General features: G+C 36.8%; 1 protein-coding gene across 1 annotated transcript in view; it reads left to right on the top strand.

Moving 5' to 3' along the window:
• LOC141297534 (alpha-tectorin-like) overlaps positions 1-22,332 on the top strand; it is a 37,363-nt gene that overhangs the window by 6,996 nt on the left and 8,035 nt on the right. The window contains exons 9-30 of the mRNA XM_073827956.1: positions 581-704; positions 868-1,146; positions 1,269-1,364; positions 4,080-4,233; positions 4,393-4,646; positions 4,741-4,887; positions 4,968-5,547; positions 5,675-6,258; positions 6,361-6,925; positions 7,026-7,630; positions 7,750-8,305; positions 8,465-8,670; positions 8,816-9,025; positions 9,311-9,499; positions 9,581-9,870; positions 10,190-10,461; positions 10,861-10,980; positions 11,077-11,261; positions 11,455-11,612; positions 11,723-11,968; positions 12,213-12,375; positions 12,659-12,761. Of these exons, the coding sequence (XP_073684057.1) occupies positions 581-704; positions 868-1,146; positions 1,269-1,364; positions 4,080-4,233; positions 4,393-4,646; positions 4,741-4,887; positions 4,968-5,547; positions 5,675-6,258; positions 6,361-6,925; positions 7,026-7,630; positions 7,750-8,305; positions 8,465-8,670; positions 8,816-9,025; positions 9,311-9,499; positions 9,581-9,870; positions 10,190-10,461; positions 10,861-10,980; positions 11,077-11,261; positions 11,455-11,612; positions 11,723-11,968; positions 12,213-12,375; positions 12,659-12,761 (6,086 nt within the window). The remainder of the gene's footprint in view (positions 1-580; positions 705-867; positions 1,147-1,268; positions 1,365-4,079; positions 4,234-4,392; positions 4,647-4,740; positions 4,888-4,967; positions 5,548-5,674; positions 6,259-6,360; positions 6,926-7,025; positions 7,631-7,749; positions 8,306-8,464; positions 8,671-8,815; positions 9,026-9,310; positions 9,500-9,580; positions 9,871-10,189; positions 10,462-10,860; positions 10,981-11,076; positions 11,262-11,454; positions 11,613-11,722; positions 11,969-12,212; positions 12,376-12,658; positions 12,762-22,332) is intronic.

Below are 22,332 nucleotides of genomic sequence, written 5' to 3'. Positions count from 1 at the left end.
CAATGATCTATGCTAAGCTATGCTAAAAGTGATATTGCCAGAACAGAAGAACGACTTTTGTAAACACTTTACAAGGCATAAATAGTCCTCACTTTAGATGAGCTCACAAAAACCATTAACTGACATCTTATAACTGGCTGAATTAGTTATGAGTTACAGTAGGAATATGTGCTATTAAAGCATTTATTAACACCATGACTAACTGTTAATATATGTCTGAATAATAACGTATAAATGTGCATTCAAATAGTTTATTAACACTGTCTAAATGATCTCCTGAACCACTTACAACTACTAACTAACTGGTTTGTAAGTAATGTAATGCGTAATTTAGAAATGATTAACTGATCCTTAATAAAGTATGAAAATACAATTATTAAGCATATTATACAGATGTTTATAAAACAAGAATAGAGCATTTATAGCTTTTATTTATGAACTGTTACAAATGTCTATTAATGTAGGAATAATGCTTTATAAATGATTAATTAACTATTTACCAATGCTTAACTAATGACTCATAGTGTATAGTTATTAAGTGTTACCATTAATTTTTCTCAGTCAGTGGTATCATTATTACGGGGCCATTTTATCCATTTGGAAATGGTGACACAGTGAATGGACGCATTGATGATGGGAGTTCATCAGTTATATACCTCCAGCAGCCGTTCATATTTTTTGGACAAACATACAACCAAATTTATGTAAGTCATTTTGCAATGAGGTGATTTTGGATGCTGAGTGTCTGTAACTGGAGACTGTAAAAAGTAAATGGGGAAAATTACAATTAATTGAATTGAATTTAAATTTCATGTTTGCATCTTTAATAAGAATCTAGCACACAATATTAATTCTCTTCAATTTTAGGTCAACAACAATGGACACTTGACATTTGATGGGGCATGGGGCAGCTACTCTCCATACCAGTTCCCAGCCTATGGTGGGAAAGACCTCATTTCTCCATTCTGGACAGATATTGACAACCGTTGGAATGGTGTCATCTCATATCAACAGTACACCTCTGATAGTGTTCTTACTCAGGCAACCCAAGACATAAACCAGTACTTCCCTGACTTGAGTTTCTCTGCTTCATGGGTCTTTGTTGCAACATGGGATAAAGTTGCATACTACTCAAATTCACGAACAGTAAGTAGGCCAATTTGGTGTTATGGAAACCTTCATGTGTCCATTAAAAAAATAAATAAAAATACCACATGTTTTCTTGCTTAACTTAAAAAGTATTCTAACCTTTTTTTGTCTTTTTTAAGGAAACATCTTTCCAAGTGGTTTTGATTACAAATGGCCATCTCTCATTTGTTATAATGAACTATGGTGCAATTGCTCCAACGCAGAGATATGTACAGGTACGCACAAGATGACAAATTTATTTGATAGGCATTGCATTATCTGTGACTAACTCACTAAGCAAAGAACGATTTTGCAATTGGTTGGAGAGACAGACCAAACAGAGGGAAACATACTTACCAAACATACTTATTCCTTGCTCCAGTAGTCTTGCGAATGGATCAAGTGTCCACACAAACGGTCTCACAATGAGTGTATTCATTTTCCTTGGAAACTGAATGTGCACGCTCCTCACTCATGCACAAAACGCATTAATCGTGCTTGTTTCCAAGTCTTCAAATGGAGACACGCAATACTTGAAACGTTTGCAGAGTGTTTCCTAATATTCCTAACCTGAGATGCAGGTGCCTATCCCACATCCCTCGAGAATAGGGACACATTTGAGTGGAGCTTTCTCATTAGAAACTTGTCACCATAACTGCATTCAGCACCCTCAAGCACTGAACACGCGTGCTCCTGGCTGAGACGAATACACCAAGGTTTTGTGTGTCTTCAAGTATCAGAAAATGCCTAAAGACAAAAAAAGTTTATGACGTGCATTACAGCCCTGTTATAATACTTAATGTATTGAGCTGTGTGGTCCAATGGATTTGGAGTTTGGAGTGTTTTCACACATGCTTCAGGCAGTGGTCATGCTGATGGTATTTCCCATAGTGTCCACTAGAGGATGCAGTGCAAGTTCCCTTGAATGGGAATACAGTTTTAATGGTTGCACATGGCTACTTAAAACATGAAATAGACTGTCTTTATTCGTTGGTTTACTATTGTAGATAAGGTTTGATCACTTTTCAAAACCTTATCAAGAAATGGTAGCTCTCTATAATTGCATTCCATATTGGATTTAAGCATTCATATTATACAGAAAAGGGTTGCAGTTGCGCCTTTGAACCCTTAAAAAGTATAAAAATGTTGTTGATATATCTCCAATAAAATAAAAAGTTATTGGATATGGCGTTGTTAAAAAAACACAGACCTTTCTCTTAAAACCCCTATTTTTAGTGTTAGTATTGCTAAAGTGTGAAACCAAAACCCATTGCAATACCTTGCATTTGCAATACAGAAAATAATATTTCGCAAGTATAAATCTTGTTATATCTACCAATATAGCAGTTGGTGGGTTCATTTCCTTACAACCACCTAAATAAAATCTCAAAGAATCCAAACCTAGTTTATGTGGGAAGTTTCTATCAGTGATGGGCAAGCTACTTGGAAAATGTAGTGAGCTAAGCTAACAGTTACTCTTCATTAAATGAAGCTTAACTACACAAAAGCTACAGCCTTGGGTAATGTAGCAAGCTAAGCTACAGCAACATGGCAAAAGTAGTTCACTACATCTAAATTATTTTTTAAAATTTTCATTTTTCTATTGAACCAACATCATACCAAGTCAATGCGAACCGAAACATTTTGCCTTTCGCCATGAATTTGACACCCACCCTCTGCCCATCTCGTACTTAGCCTGCTTCAAAGACTTAAATCAAGGCGCCCACTACTATTTCTAATGCTACGTTTTGCATTGCAGATTATACAGTTTTCTGTTGCTATGTGGGCGATCAGCTTTTTTCTGACATTTAGCTAAAATATAAAGATTCAGCGCTTCACATAAGCAATTTGGTTGTCTCGACAACAAGTGCTAGGCTAAGACACACTTTTCTCATCTCCTCGAGATTAAACCATTAGCCTTTATAAATACAGTGCTGTGTTATAAATACAGAAAACATGTACTCTTCATGTAACACTTCTTTATTTACCTCAAGTCTGCAAACACGTTGAGATGCTTCAACACTTCATTCACGAGAGAGGTGGGAGGAATAATACGGTTTGACTGACAGTCAGGATCAGTGATCCGTAGCAGTTATATTTCCGATTTGAGCTTAAAGTATAGAAAAATATATAGCTTGTAGCTTTTGTTGACGCTACCGCGCAACTTGATCAAAATAATAGCTTAGCTACTGAAAAGCTATTTGATTCAGAAAATAGCCACGCTACTGAGAAATGTAGTTAAGCTAGTAACTTCACTACTTGTAGCGACGCTACTGCCCAACACTGGTTTCTATATAAACTAATCACATCAAAAGAGACTAAATAAGTTTCTTTGTTAATTGTATAGACTATAAAAGATGTAGTGGATTGCATCTTGTAAATAAAATGGATGCAAATGTGCATTAACAAATGTGGATAAAAGTTCCATCAATTGATTTATTTCTGTAACAATTGGTCTTCTCAATACACAAGCCATTGATTTATGAATGTTGGGAAGAATGTATAAAAGAAGATTGGTTTTACTGGATAATCCTTTAAAAGAAAAAAAAAATCCTTAAAATCCTTCAAAATAATCAATTTCTCTCTTAAACTGATGAGTCAATTTCTCATAAAAATCACTATTAGACAATTTTTGCATGATTTTCATATGATAGTTAGCATGTTTAGTCAATACAATACCTTTTTGTATTTATTTTGTATTTTGTCTCTGTCTCATCTGGACATACTCAATTGCCAACTGTGTAACTGATCTATATTTGGTTGATTGAAAACATGATTGAGAACATGTGTGTTGAATTGAGGAATCTGATATTAAGATGCATTGATCATCCTTTGTTTTTGCACTTTGTTATAATGAAGAAGATTGCTAGTATCTTGGCAAGTACTGTATTGAGGTTCTTAGTCTTTTTGGAATAATGTACTATACAGACATCTGTCTTCTTTATTATTAGGCTGGTTATGACACTGTCGACTCAAGTCACCATTTCTCAATTACTGGATCACTCCAGAATGACATCACAAGTCTACCATACAGCAGCAATGTCAATGTGCCAGGCAGATGGGCCTTTAGAACAGATCATGGAACACGTGGTTGTCAATTTAATGGTAATGTTTCCTCCCTGGCTGCGTGCAGTGTTTGCTATTTGCACAAGGACTATGACCTATTCAGATCTGATTATACCATGCTAGTGAGCCATATGTGAAGATTTCTAGCAACTGAGCAAATTATTTTAGGTGTTTATGTCCATGAACTGTTTGTTACAGGTTTTCCAGTGCAGCTGGGAGATTCTTTCTGGAGTGATGACGCCTGCCAGGAAAGATGCACCTGTACCAGTAGAGGCCTCCAGTGCAGTTTTGAGCCCTGTTCTTACTCCCAAGCTTGTCGTCCTGCTGCTTTCCAATACTCTTGTCAGAACATTCAAAGACAAACATGCACCATCTCTGGTGATCCTCACTATTATACCTTTGACAATCAGATTTTTCACTTTCAAGGAACATGCACATATGTTTTGTCTGAGGTTAGTAATGCTGCTATGGCTTTCTGTTTATTGTAGAACAAATTTTATAAGATTGGAAATCCTTCAATGATTCTGAATTTTTGTCATTGTATAGGCTTGTGGATTTGGTTTGCCGTATTATCGCATTGAGGGCAAAAATGAGCATCGGGGTAGCACGCATGTGTCATGGACTCGGATGGTTAGAGTATTTGTCTATAATGAAGAAATTGAACTGGTCAAAGATCACTATTATGAGTCAAAGGTAAGTATCAGTGTGTTGCTGTAATGTTGACTTGAGTTCAGCCTTCCATTTTCCTAATTATTTTTATCAACATTATCAAGGTTAATGGAACCTTTATAGCAACACCATTCTCCCTCCACAATGGTGCCATCCAAGTCTATCAGTCAGGTTTTTCCCTGGCCATCAGCACAGATTTTGGTCTCCTTGTTACGTATGATGCATATAGCTATGTCACCATCTCTGTACCTTACAACTACCAAAATTCCACATGTGGTCTGTGTGGGAACTACAATCTACATCCTGAAGATGACTTCCGTTCAATCTCTGGGGAGATCCTGAGCTCAGATGTTGACTTTGCTAACTCTTGGAAGGTAGAGGGAGACACAGATCCTGAATGTCATGATGTCAGGTGCACAGGTCTAGGTTGTGCAGTTTGTACCGCCAATGAAATAAGCCTTTACAGTGACACAAACCACTGTGGGATCCTAGGAGATGTTTCAGGGCCTTTTGCATCTTGCCACTCTGTATTTTCACCACAGACCTACATAGAGAACTGTGTCTATGATCTTTGCTTAGGAGGAGGGTACCAGCCCATTCTGTGCCAGGCTCTCAATGTGTATTCTGCTCAATGCCAACAACAGGGTGTACAACTAGGACAGTGGAGACAACCAGGCTTTTGTGGTAAGTGTCTTGTTATGTCTTCAGTAGAACCAAATTTTGCATTCAACTTCATGTAACTTTAATAATTGTGCAAGGTGAAACATCACAGAGTTTGGTGCATATTCTTACTTCTGCCCTCCATTTCCAGAGATTCAATGTCCTGAGCACAGTCATTTTGAGACCCAAGGAACAAGTTGTCCTGCGACTTGCAGCAATCCCTCTGCCCCAATAAACTGTCCCTTGCCCAGTCAGGAGAGCTGTATTTGTGATTATGGGTACATCCTCAGTGCTGGGCAATGTGTGCCTGAAGCGAACTGCGGCTGCGTCTTTGAGGGCTTCTATTACTCTCAGGGACAGTCAGTAGTGTTGGACGAGAACTGTGGGAGGCAATGTGTTTGCAATGGCAGGTCAATGGATTGCTATGAGCACCAGTGTGGTCCAGCGGAAGTGTGTGGACTCCATAATGGTGTGAGGGGCTGCAGACCCATCAGTTATGCTACCTGTTCAGTTGAAAGCCTGGGTTCATACTACAGCTTTGATGGACAAACTTTCAGATACCCAGGAGCTTGTGGACTGACCCTTGCAAGAGTGATGGGACCATCCCAACTGCCATACTTTGTATTGACAGTGGAGAAAGTACCCAGAGGCCTTCAGGAGTTTTCCAGGTTCCTGAAGTTTGAGGCAGGAGGAACTCATGTTTCCATTGAATTAGGAGAAGGTAGCAATGTACAGGTAAGCCAAAAAATTTTTTCTCAGCCTTGTATTAAGAGTAGTTTAACCGTTATCTCAAAATCAAATGTTAGATCAAAGTCAGACTTTTTTATTTCTCCTCAGGTGGATGGACAGATGGTTGGTCTACCCATCAGTGTTAGTTCCAGTCAGATTCACATTTATCACAGCAGTGCAAGAGGATTTGTTTTGGAGACAAACTTTGGAGTGACTGTTAGAGCTGACTGGCCGCACTTTGTCCGAATCACTGCACCAACCACTTACAATGGTACACTTGGAGGTCTGTGTGGGAACTTGAATGGAAACATTGAGGATGAGTTTTACAGTCCAGATGGTGTTCTGCTGGATGACTCCCAGCTCTTCGCAGACAGCTGGCGTGATGGATCTCTGTCAGCCCACTGTGAGGACCCAGCAGACATTTGGGAACCTGGACTTTATCAGAACAGGAGTGAGTTCAGTGAACACTGCAGCATCATGGTCAGGAATGATGGACCATTTTCTGAGTGCAGTAGAACACTAGACGCTTGGAAGAGGATTGAAGATTGCATTCAGATGCTGGAGCAGACGGACGGTGCCAGGGAAGCTCTATGTGAGGCCCTGCGAGGCTATACACTGCACTGCCAACAGAATGGCATCGCAGTTGGAGAGTGGAGAAGTATTACCAACTGTGGTTAGTATCTTGTAATATGATAAAATATTCAGAATTAAGACTACATATCTCCTTCAAAGTGCTAATCATTCATTGTCTTTTCCATGTTTTGTCCTTGCAGATCCCAACTGTCCAACAAATACCCATTTCGAACTGTGTGGCACATCCTGTCCTGCTTCCTGCCCTAGTCTCTCATTTCCATTCCAGTGCACGCTGCCATGCCAAGGAGGCTGCCAGTGTAATGATGGACTGGTGCTGGATGGAGATCGCTGTGTTCCTCCCACTGGTTGTGGTTGCCGCTATAATGGTCGTTATCGGCAGCCTGGAGAGCAGTTCTGGCATGGTGAAGAATGCCAGTTCCTGTGTGTCTGTGATGGAATCACTGGAAATGTCCGTTGCACACCATCATCGTGCAGTGAACAGGAAATATGCCGTGTGGTGGAAGGAGAGTATGGCTGCCATCCTCGTCCACATGGTAGCTGTTATGCTTCTGGAGACCCCCATTATATCTCCTTTGATAGAACCTATTTTGACTTTCAAGGCACATGTAGATATGTGCTGGCAACAGTATGTGATGATACTCGCGGACTGCCGTACTTCCAGGTGGATGCGAGAAATGAAGCATGGAATGGATGGCCAGTGTCAATAACTGTTGAAGTTTTTGTCAATGTCTCTGGGCACCTTGTGCAAATGTCACAGGACATGAACAGTTATTCTGCTGTTAAGGTAAACAAATCACACCAACTGTTATTTGCTATGGAATATATGTGATATGAAAAACATTATTGTTGTAATTATTGATATGATTGATTTCTATAAACAAGCTTTTCTGTTTCTTCAAACAGGTTGATGAAGAAATCAGAAACCTCCCTGTCTACCTTGACTCTGGTCGAGTATCTGTCTACTCCACAGGACAGTTTATATATGTCTCAACTGACTTTGGTTTCAGTGTCAGTTTTGGTGGCTCCTGGGAGGTAAACATTGTTGTGCCAGCAGACTACAATGGAGTTATGTGTGGCATCTGTGGCAACTTCAATGGTCATCCAGAGGATGACTTCCTCACTCCTTCAGGTGCTCTAGCAACTTCAGCAGACCAGTTTGGGGCAGAATGGATGGTTGAAGATGACATGTCATGCAGTCATGGCTGTGGAGACCATTGTCCTTTGTGCCAAGATGAGAGCACAACTCAAGCTTTGTGTGAGATCATCAGGAACAATCAGGGTCCCTTTAGCTTCTGCCATGGTTATGTAGATCCACAGGCCTACTTTGATAGCTGTGTGTTTGATGTGTGCATCTCTGGTAATCATAATGATGTCCTGTGTCGCTCTGTCCAGTCCTATGTGAGTGCTTGTCAATCTGTCAATGCCATTGTCTATCCCTGGAGAGAAATTGCATCCTGTGGTAAGTGGCTGGAGGTGTGAGATATGATTTAATAAGACATCTCTTGAATATTTTTTGTTCATCCAAAGTTTTTTTTTTCCTTTTTTTATCTTTAAAAATTTAATATAGTTCATAATATTAAATGGATTGTACACATACATTTTGTTGTTGCATTTCCAGTCATGGACTGCTCATCGAACATCCCAAACAGCCATTATGAGGTGTGTGGCACAGACTGTGGTCATACATGTGCTAGCAGCATTGATGCTAGCTGTGAACACACATGCTCAGAAGGTTGTTTCTGTGATGAGGGATTTGTGAGGAGTGGAGGACTCTGTGTACCAGTGGAGCAATGTGGCTGCTTGTATGATGGATTTTACTACAATGTAAGGATTATAGTTTAAGCATTATCACATAGGGAATGGATAACGAGGCACACAACCTCTCTACCATGATGCTTTTTTGGAGGTGAAAATACTCACTGACATCATCTTACAGAAATGTAAATTTATTAATGTGATTTTTTTTTAGATTGGTGAACAGTTCTGGGATTCAACATGTTCCCAGCGCTGTGAGTGTTTTGCTCCAAATGATCTACGCTGCTCTGCATCTTCCTGCCCACCGGCCATGGAGTGTGCAGTCAGAAATGGACATCGTGACTGCTACAGTCCAATGTCCACCTGCACAGTCTGGGGTGACCCCCACTACATCACCTTTGATGGAGCTGTGGCCCACTTTCAGGTACAAACTAGGAAAACCTACTGTCATTTGCAGACAGTTACCTTTACTGTTGGCGTCGTGTCCCAATAGTAATGGACAATTGACTTGACAGTCAAGTTTATTCAAAGGAGGATTAGGAGGGTTATTGGTGCTACAGTGTATTTCATTAAATATATTTCATAGCACTGAAGATTTGTTGATTTACTAATCTGTGCAATGTCTCGCAAACTATTTCTGTATTTGAAGTTGTGTCTTTGAGGGAAGTGAAAGATGTAATGGAGATGTATGTTGTATTAATCCTACCAGGGAACATGTTCATATGAGATTGCCCAGACCTGCGGCAATGTTACAGACAGTGATCTGGAGTTCCGTGTGGTGGCCACCAACAGGCACCGTGGGAACAATGTGGTATCATTTGTGTCTGCAGTGGATGTTTGGTTGTCTCAGAATGGACAACAGACTCACATCACTATTGGGCAGAACAGGAGAGTTAAAGTAAGTTACACTTCAAATGATGTCAGTATAAATATATTTTCCATCATTTGTTTATGTTGGAATTGTCTGATTTCCCTCCAGGTTGATGGAAATGCTATTGACACTCCAGCTTATCAAATCAATGATCTTGTAGAGGTACAGGAGGAGCAAGGATTTGTAATTCTAAATGCATTTAATGAATTCATCGTCCATTTTGATGGACATAGCAGCCTTCTAATCAGAGTGAGCGAAATATTCCAAGGATCTCTATGTGGAATGTGTGGAAATTTCAATGGTAATCCTTCAGATGACAAAGTTCTGCCCAGTGGAGATATTGCTCCTGATGACAATTCCTTTGGCCACAGCTGGGAATCAGACACCAGCATTCCAGGGTAAGAACCATGAGACTTTAGGACAGTTGTTTTTGTCTGGTGGATCATGATAAAAAAAAAAGTTTTGCAGGTTTGTTTTGATAGTGCAGTGGACATGGAGGTTCAAAGGTTTACTTATTTACTTTGTTAACTTTTAGTATTGTGTTAAGTCGCCGCTCAATGTCCAGTGTAAAATCTCTCTTGAGCATTCCTGGCCCTAGTCCAAAATATACAAGAACAGCAAATGATGTTTGTTGTTCACCTGTAAACTCTTTCTGTATCCAAGTAATATAACAGAATAGGCATTTAACTGACCTTAATCTTTTCATGTATTCTTCAGCTGTGGTGCCAGAGACCAGATTCGTAATCCTGATGAGTGTCCATCCAGACAGAGGTATTCTGATCTCTGTAGTATTATCACCAACACCACTGGTCCCTTCCAGAACTGCCACCTTCATGTTGACCCTGCACCTTACTACTACTCTTGTGTGTATGATCTGTGTCTGTACACACGTGCAAATGGCATGTTATGTTCAGCTGTTGAGGCCTATGAGACCGCTTGTGCCATCTTGGAGATACAGATCCCAGAATGGCGCTCAGGTCTGCGTTGTGGTAAGTCATTATAACATCTAAGCACAGATTATTTTGTCTTGTGACTATGTGTTGCAAAAAAATGATTCCAGTGTATTTAAAAGAGCGGTGATTTGTTAACTGATTTTGACCATTTTGCTAACCTGTCACAAATCATACATTGCTAGTTGTTAAGAGCAATTACACAGCTAACATAGACTTAGACATATAGAGGGCATTTATACAGAAAGCTTAAAGGTAAGCTAATAACTTCCCCCAGCAGTTTATTTCTAAAAAGACTGATTAATTTATTAATAAGCAATTATTTATGGATCTCAGTAGGAAAATTATTGGATATATGAAATTATGTTGAATTCACACAAAAAAGACCCAATGTATTTGTGCTATGTGTTGTATTTCATCTGTCTGTGCTTCTCTTAGATGTGAGAGATCGCTGCTCTGAACTCAGCTGCTCTGAGGATGAATGGTGTGGGAAAAAAAATGGTGTTTATGGCTGTATGTGTAACGACGACCTACCCAGCCCACGAGCTGACTCTTTTGGTTGGTATCATTCATCATGTAAAATATATGATTTTTTGGGCCATTATTGCCTTTTTTAATAATTCTGACAATCTTTTGATTGTTTTTTCCTCACAGATTTCTCAGAAACCTGTGAAAGCAGCTCTGGCTCCATGTCTGTGTCTCGCTGTCAGCTCTTTGAGGCTGGTTTTTCAGCTGACGTCTTACACCTTAATGATCCCAACTGCAAAGGAACAGTCCGGAATGGCAGAGTGGATTTCCATTTTGATAACAATGAACACATCTGTGGCACAAATCTTGTGGTAGGACAAATTATATATAATATATTCAAATACACCATCCAAACATTTGTAATGGCTGATAAAACCAATAGTTGAATTGACTGATATTGACAACTTTGTGGGGTTTTATAATTAACAACCTTTAAAAAAAAGTTTTTATTTGTTAAATAACTTGTATTAAATTTAGTCAAAATGTTATACATCTCGTTCACAGGCCAATGGCACCCACTTTATCTATGATAACTTTATTCTGGGGACACCGAAGTCAGTTGGTCCCATCAGCAGAGAGAAAATCCTTAAGCTTTCTTTTAGCTGTGTTTATCCTCAAACACAAACACTTTCCATGAATGTGGAAATCAACCCACTGGAGACGTGAGTCTCAAATACATATTCTGATACCAGCTGTACTGTTTCATAAAAAAGTAGAATTTTAGTGATAAACCAGAGTAGTTTTAACATAGGTCTATCCATTATTTCAACAGCCGTGTGCACAAGATCCTCCCCGCTGGTGAAGGGAGGTATCAGGTTCGGATGATTCCATATGAGGATGATGAGTTTACCCGGCCCTTCACTGGTTCAGTGGATGCAGAGCTCAACCAGGAGATGCATGTGGAAGTTCGTGTTGAGGGGGTTGACAGCCGCCAGTTTGCCCTGGTGCTGGACACATGTTGGGCTACTCCTGTGAATGACCCTGATCACAGTCTCCGCTGGGATCTCATCGTTAGAGAGTAAATCAATGTTGTTGTTTTTTTTTTTTTTTTATCTTTTCCTTGAAGGTCAGTCTTAACTAACTGTACTGTAAATCTGCACATAGACTGAATAAATAATAATCCATATGCCTTTTAGGATGACCTGACATATTATCTTTCAAACAAATTCCATTTATTGTACATAGAATGCAAATGTGTGATGATTTACAGGAATTAGCTTTTAAGCTGAATGTCTACTGACTGTCATTTTTGATATTCTTAGGTGTCCCAATCCAGATGATGACACAGTGGTGCTGCTGCAGAACGGCGTCTCAACATCCAGCCGTTTCTCCTTCAGGATGTTTATCTTCACTGCAAACTCCACTAAGCTTTACCTGCACTGTGCTGTTCACCTTTGCCTTCTCTCAAGCAATCACTGCTCATTGGTGAGTTTAGTAAACCTCTCATAACTAATAAAACTCTGATTTGTTTCTGTGTAGCTATAGGACTAATATATGGAAATGTATTAATGGTTACATTGTAAAGGTTTAATAATTTATCATTGATAAACCTCTGTTGATCCGACATTAAATATTGGAAGGTAAATGTTACACTTAATGTCTATGGTGGTAAGGTTTGTCTTATACTAGATACTCCTTTATGTTTCATGTTTGTCTAATGATATTTATCACGAATTCACACAGCTGGATTTTCGCTTTTCTGTTTTAGGACTGTAACTCTGAACACTATTGGAGAGAGCGCAGGTCTCTGGACTTCCATGACAGTGCTTCCATATCTATGGGTCCTCTTGTGTTGTCTGGAGGGAACACAGGTAAACATTACATTTATCTTAATCATTTTATAAATTAAGGTTTCTGATGATTTCTGCTGTGGATAAATTACATTTTACCGTGTTGCATTATATTCCCTGTTCACAGATAAGTGGGTCCCAGAGCAGGTGAAGGTATCTGCGGCTTCTTGTTTCTGCGGATCTCTGATGCTATTACTTGTTCCTCTGATGAGTTTCCTGACCCTATTTTAATTTTTTCTTCAAACATAATGTAATCTTTTACATGCATCATTTCTAATGCCATTTTAATTAACATTTGAGAGTTTCTAAATTTCTCCTTATCATATATGTTATTTTATTTTACATGAATTGTAATGCACTACCCTAATCTTAATGTACTTCAGAGGTTGTGCAACATTACCAAAGACAATCAGATTATTGTTTGCTATTGTTTTATCATGCAAAAGCATTAAAAAGTCATTCCTGTTCTGTGGTTGTTTTTCAAATGTAACATTTTATAAAAATTGACTAGTAGACTTTTAGAAATAACAACCCTGAACAATTTGATATTGTGATCAGGGTCAGACTTTGTTGGCACTTTGTTTTCGACCTTAGTCGAAACACGTAACTGGCCTCATATTGAATGAATATAATAAAACTTATAAATATAAAGTAAAAAAAAAAAAAAGACAATAATGACAAATTTGACATCAAGCTGTTCCAAATTACCCTCTTATTATTTTAAAAGTACACAAGAACTTAACAAAATACAAACAGGCTAAGCATGATCAACAAAGTTGTGAAATACTGTATCTGACTAAAATGTTTGTCTCATTTGAATCATGATAGTGAGTCTAGTCATTCGGTGATAACACAGCATAACACAAGCACTGCAAGCTGTAAGGAAAGGGTAACAGCAATTTAGATATGCATTTATTGAATTCAATATAAAGTGTTTACAACAATGTAGTTGAAATGATCAAGAAGGTAATGGGGGAAAATAATTTTGATGGCTTACAGTCTGCCTGTTTTTCCATTTGCAATAACTTAATTTCAGTACAAGAAAGAAAGAGATTAATGATCATAGTGTTATGTTTTTTTTTTTTGTTTGTTTGTTTTTTTTGCTACGATAATATGCGTGAGATGCGTCCTGCTGTTTTACTTTTCATTCTAAAGAATGTTGCAGCACTGGTTGAAATGTTCTTTCACAGAAAGTCATGTGTGAGCTTTGATCACTGGCCAGATTACCAAAACTGTTCTTGTATTGTTCTTATGTTTACTTGAGAAACTGAAATGAAAGAGCTGGGTAGGTCAGAGTGCATTCAGTGTGAGATAAATTTGTTCATGTCCGAACAGTCCTTTGACACTGCACTGACATATTACTAATATCTTACATCAAAACCCCTGTAAAGTAGTCTTGTAGTGCAGGTAAGAGAGGGGCTGAGAAAGATAGTGTGTCGAAAAAATAGTATAATATTTTATAATATTATAACTTGTTTTAACCACATTATTGAATGCTGACATGTTTGGATTTGACAACTAAATACAACAAATCAAATAATTACAAAATGTCTACATTTACATCTAGTCAGTGGTCATATTACAGTATGTGACTCAACTCGTTCCTGCCTAACATGTTAAGTTAAAAGCTAAAAGATAAAGTATGAGCTACTGTTGCATGTATAGTGTTAATCTAGTTAAGAGGTATTTATTGTATTTCAGTTGTTCAGATGAGTTAAAATGCTACATATCCATAACACTCTTTAGTCGGGTACTGTCATGTATTCAATGTGAATTCAATCAGTATAACAGGATTTTGAATGTGACAGATACATCTCTTGTCGCATTGCTTTGTTCATGCTTACATGTTTTATCAGGGGAAATGATCAATGAACAAATTAAAAGTCAATGGTACACATTATGTGTGTCATAATCGCTCATTTGTATATCTCACAATTTCTAAATGATGTGGAATGACACTGGAAGTTTATTTTCATTTGTGACCATGGACCACAAAACCAGTCATAAGTGTCATTTTTCTTTTTAAATTGAGATTTATACATCATCTGAATGCTAAATAAACCTTTCAACTGATGTATGGTTTGTTACGATAGGATAATATTTGACCGAGATACAACTATTTGAAAATCTGTAATCTGAGTGCAAACTAATCAATATTTTGAAGAAAAAAAAAGTTGTCCAGATCAAATTCTTAGCAATGCTTATTACTAATCAAAAATGAAGTTTTGATCACTAACACTGGTAAAGTACAGTAAACACCTTTATGAAAAATAATACGACTTCCATTCTCTTAAGAATTGTGCTTATTATTTTATCCAGGCCTTCAGTATCAAGCATGTATAAAAAGGGTATGAATGAAATAATAAATAAATGTTTGATGGTTGGCCTAATAATATAGATTTTTTTCTTTTTCTTGTCTTTTAGTAAAAGTCTGAGAAAGATTGATAATCGTCATCATACTATTTTACTTTAAACTACAACTACTACAACAGCTGTGATGAATGTACTGGTTCAGTTGTACTTCCTTAGGAGGCAAGATGGGGTTATATTATCAAAAATGTTCCAATATTGACTTAGTTTTTAGTTATAGAAGGTGAAGAGAAAATAAAATTGAACAGCTGTGTAGAACAGAGCGCATTCACTGTGAGACAGATATTTGCTAAGTTCACACATTCAAGTAGACCTCTGTCACTGTCCTTGAATGAACTCATTACTCATATTATGCGAGAGCTCAACATTAATAACTGTTCACCACTTACACAGCTGCATTTATGCAACATTCAGATAAAATTGTTTTATTTTATTGTTATTATTATATAATTATACTTAATAATACCACAATTTTGAATGTCACTTATAAAAACATTACATGTCAAATACCTAAAAGATATGTATATTTAATCATAAACATTCAGCCAATTGTGCAATTCAGATTGCAAATATGTTCCTGCCAAACATGTTAAGATAAATGTATGTGCTATTAGATAAAGTATGACCTGTAAAAAATCAACAGTTGAGAAGTTGATGCAACCAGCTTCAGGAGATTTTTGAGATTTATCAACTTGTTTTTTATAGGAGGTCTGAACTTTTTGTTGTATAAACTGAATTTGAGAAAACTCAGAAATCTCCTGAAGCTGGTTGCCTTAAACTTTTAAGTTTTCTCTACTTTAGATTTTTTTTTTTTTTTTTACAGTAGTTTTAACCTATAAAAATTATTTATTGTGTTTCAATTGGTCTAAGGGGGTTAACACGCTCCACATGCAAAAGACTCTTTGGCCTGGTATGCCATGTTGTAGTATAGCCAATATATTCAGTAAAATAAGGTTTTTGAAAGTGTTTTATTTGCACATCCATTTACCATAGGCATAAATCAGCAAAGCTTATAATGAACATTTCGGTCAAAATTCTGTCAATTTTAATTCAATGAGATGCTAATAATGTAGATTTTGTTTTAGGATAATTTTCCTCTGTAGCGTGTCTCATCTATACACAAGGTTTGAGTTTCACTGAGAGCCAATGGATATGATCAGCTTCTAATGTTCAGGTTTCATTTGGAGCAATTACTGTAACAATCAACTGACAACTACAATTTGGTAACATGATAGGAATCATTAATCGTGTGGAATCCATGCTGGTGTAAACAGTAAACCGGATCATCAGGTTTGGCCACACAAATATAAGGAAATACACAGTACTTTTCATGAGTTGCTTGTGTTGTAATCCAGAGGATTAAAATTTTATCCTCAATTTTAATATTTGTTATATACCTTATATTGGTGCCAGATTTGGTGTTCTTCATAAGACAATGTCCTTGTTAAAATGTATTATATGCACAGTTTAATACTAACTTGGATTTTGGATTTGTTGTTGATTCTCAGTTCATGTTACATAATGCATTAAACTCTTCTTATGCACTCCCCATGGTGACAAGGCACTGTGTAAATGATTTTTGTAAAATCATGACAATGAATTTGAATCTTATTGTTCAATTCTTACCATAAACCTTTGATGTGCACATGCAAAGCATGTTATGATCTTGCTAGTTTACACATCTCAGAAACCACAACATATTAGACCACTGCCTGCAACCTTCCAGATGTCATAGGGTTAGACACTAGTATTTAATGTAATCATTAACTATTATTTAACCCTCTGGGCCTCTTTAGTCATTTTTGACTGAAAAGTTTAGAAATTTTAAAAATCGTAGCTTCATTGGAATGAGATGACACTTGGTGACTTTTGTTCCATTAGCTATGTGAGCACACGTAAAAATCACTGACATGATTCGGATATGTTAAACAGTCAAAAAAATAAAAAAATAAAATAAATAAATAGTCACACTTGACTCCGTGGTCAAAAATCACCGACATAGGAAATGAATAGGAAATACGAAAAACTGCAATAATTCTAAGAATCTTTTAACGTGAAATGTTGCATTTATTGAAAAATAATAAATAATTAAATACAAAAAAAAAAAAAAAAAAAAAAAATTCTAGTGGAAAAAAAAAGTTCATTAAAATTGTATAAATATTGCGTAGTATCATAAAAAAAAAATCTATCTATCTAGACAAAAATGTGTGGAATTTCTGAACTGCACAAATATCCAAACTGAACCTTAAAATTTACGTAGAAGCAACATAATGACGGTATATTTTACATAAGTTTTTTTTTTTTTACAAAGTTGGGAACAATTTGACTAATGGTGCACTGGGATAAAAGGCACATATCCCTTTATTCTCATTTAAACCACTAGATGGCACAAAGAAAATTCACTTCAATACTTTTCTTAACAACCGACTTTTTGGAAATGTTCCATTGATTTATGAGGAATATCAATAAAAGGCTTAACATGTCACATGAAACCTATTTTGGGTAACTGAAAATTAAAGAGCAAGTTTCATATATTACAAACAAGTTGGAAATAATAAATTTGCACCTGTTGAGTAAAAACTGAAGGTTTAGTAGTTTGCGGTCTGCATGAGAAAAAGCATTACATATATGATTTTACCAAACCTTATTTTTTTCTTTTGTACTGTTATTTGTTATTGTTATTGTCGTATACTGTTATTGTTTAATTTTCTGAGGATGACCATACATTTCTCATGTTTCTCTTCTGTATGTTTTGTTTTAAAGGGGAATTTTTTAAAAAAATGTCTGAATCCCATATGTATCATTCACACAAAGTACACTCTTAAAAAAAAGTGCTTCATGATACCATAGAAGAACCTTTTCTGTATAAATGGTTCCATAAAGAACCTTTAACATCTGAAGAACCATTCTGTTTCACAAAAAGTTCTTTGTGCGAAAGAACGATCTCCAGATTATAAAAAGGTAAGAAAGAGATGCTTCTTTTAAGAACCTTTGACTGAATGGGTCTTTATGGAACCAAAAATGGCATCGCTTGAAGAACCCTTTAAAGCACCTTTATTTTTAAGAATGTATAACATTGTTATTTAAATTGGTGGAAATGAAAATAATAATAATAATAATAATAATAATAATAATAATAATAATAATAATAATAATAATAATAATAATTATAATACATTTCCTAAACAATAAATGTATCTAATCTGTCCTCAGTCTTCTTTCATACAGACTCAGATGTAAGAGGTTTCCAGATGTTTTAACTCTTTCTCTTTTCTTTATTACTTTTATTATGACAAAACATACATCAAGACTAAACATACATCATTGTTTAACGAAAAGAAGCATGTCTTAACTAGTTAGAATCAGTGGTGTGGTCTGCTTTTCAAATTCCTTACACAAAGCAATCACATAATTTTAGAAGAATTGCAGTTTAGAGCCTTTTTGTACCTTTTTGCTTACTTAAATGTCTAGAGCTGTTAAACTTGGTTTTGCTGCCCTCTGCTGGAGACTTTGTACATTTTGTGTATGTTTCATGTTTGTTCACTGATATTTAACAGGGGTTTTCACATCTGGATTTTCCCCTTTTCACTTTTAGGACTGTAATTCTGGACACCATTGGAGAGAGTGCAGGTCTCTGGAGCGCCATGCCAGCGCTTCCATATCCATGAGTCCTCTGATGTGATCTGAATTAATTTTTTTTTTCAATAATTTGTAAATGTAGGATTCTGATTAGTTTTGCTGTGAATACTTTACATGTCACTGCATAGATAAGTGGATCCCAGAGCAAGTGAAGGTATCTGAAGCTTCTTGTCTGTGTGGTTCTCTGATGCTGTTGCTCCTCTGAGGAGTGTCCTGACACTGCAGTAAACTAAATGGCAGTGTGCAATGTTTACTTTCACTTTAGACGGAATGGGTGGAGTGAATCAATTAAACTCCAATAAGCTTTACCTGCACTGTGCTGTTCCCTTTCGCCATCTGTCAAGCAATTGCTGCTTAACAGTGAGTCGCAGTCTTATAAAGTCAAGGGGCCTTATTTATAAAATGTTGCTCAGAAACCATCCTAAATTTGATCTTATGATCATATCTTAAATATGCATACGTGTGATTCCTAGAATGAACGTGTGTACAGAAAACGCATTTAAAGGATAACTATTGCCAAAATGCAACCTGGGCTATTTTTTTTTTTTTACTGTAAATGAGACAAACTTATATCTAAAAGCATAATTACGACAAACGAGCCGTTTTTGAGATTGACCGTGATTTGTTTTGTGGTCAATGGCCGGTGAATGGGATTACTAGGGGCATATCTTTGAGCGCATCAAAATCGATATTTTTACAACACTAAGAAGGCTCGACACACCATGAAACTTTGCTCAAAGTATCGTCTGGGTCTCTACACATGAACTCGAGCATTGAGAACATTGTTTGTGTACACAGAGTTTACTAAAAAGAAAGGTTTTGAACAACTCACTTTCACTGTTTGGGTCTCTGCTCTCGGCCGTCTTGCCAGTCAAGAAGTGTCGATTTCCGAATGTCTCTGGACTTTCATGATAGTTCTTCCATATCCAAGGGTCCTCTGGTTTGGTTTAAACAAAGCAAAGCTCAGGTAGACACTATATTTAATAACTTAATTTTCTCTTTTTACCCCTGTCAGAGGTACATATGTTTTAAAGGCGTATTTGGTTCAGTTCTGGAACTGACCATGCCTTGTCCCCCTTCACAGACATACTGGCACCAGAAAAAGTGCAAATGGACAGGGCACCAGGCCTGTGTGGCTTCTTCATCATTTTGCTGGTTTCACATGTGACTGCGTTCACTTTTTCTAGTATAATTACATATGGAGTTACTTTTGAGTTCTTTGAATTATGTTTCTAAAACTTTTCTTTGTCATGTCTGATATCTTGGTCTGTTTTCTGATTTGTGATGGGATATGTAGTTGACTAAATAATTTTTTTCTTCTAGTATGGTAAATTAAGAATTCATTTGTTTCTTGAACTAATTTTTATGGAGCCCCTAAAAGGTCATGGTGGTCGAAAAAATTTAGGGGTGGGTGAAAAAAAATTGGTGTGGCTGAAAAAAAATAAGGGTGGTGGGGAAAAAAAAATTCGGGGTGGGTAAAAAAAAATAAGGGTGGTGGGGAAAAAAATTCGGGGTGGGTAGAAAAAAATCAGGGTGGGAGAAAAAAGTATTACTTTTTTTTTTTTTTTTTTTGCGTTCCCTCGCAAAACCAGCTGAGTTCGGACAAACACTTCCTGTTTACTTTACAGCTTGCAGTGATTCATAAAGCTCCAAATTTTCACAATGGAGCGGTTCATAGAGCTTTATTTTGAACTTGGACTCAGGTATTAAGAAATACAGTCAGTGCTTAGTTCAAAGCACAGTTTTAGGACATTCTAAAACGCTTAATGTAAAACACCGGAGGACTAGTACGAACCTTACAGCATACAAAATATGAACAGAAAGCGCTCAATTGCACAATATAGGGTTTCCTCCCTTAAAGAATACAGAAGATAATGGATTACTTGTCTCTACATATATTTAAGAATAGTCTTCTTATATTAAGCCACGTTAAATAAGGTTTTATATGGGGAAGAAAACGCTTATCACGAAACTCAGCATCTGCTTAGGCCACCGTCTTCATTAAGACGCGAATTCTTTATGGGAGGAAACTCTATAACGTGCAATTGAGCGCTTTCTGTTCATATTTTGTATACTGTAAGGTGTGTACTAGTCCTCCAGTGTTTTACATTAAGTGTTTTAGAATGTCCTAAAACCGTGCTTTGAAGCACTGACTGTATTTCTTAATACCTGAGTCCAAATTCAAAATAAAGCTCTATGAACCGCTCCATTGTGAATCACTGCAAGCTGTTAAGTAAATAAGAAATGTTTGTTCGAACTCAGCTGGTCTTGCGAGGGAACGCAAAAAAAAAATATATGATTTTTTTTCTACCCACCCCAATTTTTTTCCCACCACCACAATTTTTTTCTACCCATCTCAAAAAAGAAAAAATTCCACCACCCCGATTTTTTTTCTACCTATCCCAATTTATTTTTCACCATCCCGTTTCTTTTTACCCCTGAATTTTTTTTCACCATCCCGATTTTTTTCTACCCACCCCAAATTTTTTTTCCACCACCCCTATTTTTTTCTCACCCACCCCTAAATTTTTTCGACCACCATGACCTTTTAGGGGCTCCGTAAATTTTAATATTACTTGCAAATTCATCATTTATATTTTAAATATTCAAAATATTTATTGCAGATGTTTTCAGTGAATAAACCTATTGGACAAAAAGCTGTCTTCCTCAGGACATTTTTATGTAATCAATCCTACAATATGAAATAAATGATTATATAAAAAAAAAAAAAAAATAAATAAATAAATTGTGATCAGTCCATCCTGACCAAAGCATCCCTGTGTACTTTTCTGAAAGTATTACTTAGTATTTATCCTAATCTTTGACTGCTTCCCCAGAATATTTAACTTAAAGGTCTAAAGGTATATATATATATATATATATTAGGGGTGGGCATAGATAATTGTTTTTTAATCTAGATTAATCTAGATTAAATCTTGGAATTAATCTAGATTAATCTAGATTAAAATAATCTGAAAATAATTTGAATTCTGCTGAAGGCATTCAGAATATGTGTGCTACCCAAATAATGACTAAAAGTAAGTCTTCGAGAACGGGCCAGGTAGCGCATTAGATCAGGCGCTCATCTCCTGTTTCCAAAATGCATCACAAACTGCTTGACAATTGCATTTACAACATAATTACCTATACAAACTTGTGTAACCAAGTACTTCTGCGCAAAAGGCTGCACGACGTGCACGTTGCCGTTAAATACACAGAGACGCGCACGGGAAAGAATAGCCTATCTGCGTGCATAGTCTTCGATTAAACTGCGTTGCTTTTAGAAGCGTCAATTCAGTTGTTGCATATAGTTTAATGTTTTTATTTCGGGATTATCAAAGTAAATTATAACTCAAACTTGAGATTTTACTGGGGCACAGCAGATTTTCACTGGGGCGCGTGCCCCAGTAAAAAGGGTCTAAGAACGCACCTGCCCTGAAGCGGCTTCATAACTGCATCCATGTTTGTAGACTTTGCACGTCTCATTTGATGTGGTAATTTCACAGAAGTCGGAGACTCGTTCTCGCCCCCTACAGTGCAGTTAGACTAGGTATACATCATCCGCGCTAAAATATCAAGGTTA

The sequence above is a fragment of the Garra rufa genome, chromosome 22 (genome assembly GCF_049309525.1).
Source record: "Garra rufa chromosome 22, GarRuf1.0, whole genome shotgun sequence".
Classification (NCBI taxonomy): domain Eukaryota; kingdom Metazoa; phylum Chordata; class Actinopteri; order Cypriniformes; family Cyprinidae; genus Garra; species Garra rufa.
Note: the sequence above shows the minus strand (reverse complement) of the source record. Positions and strands in the feature narration are given on the sequence as shown.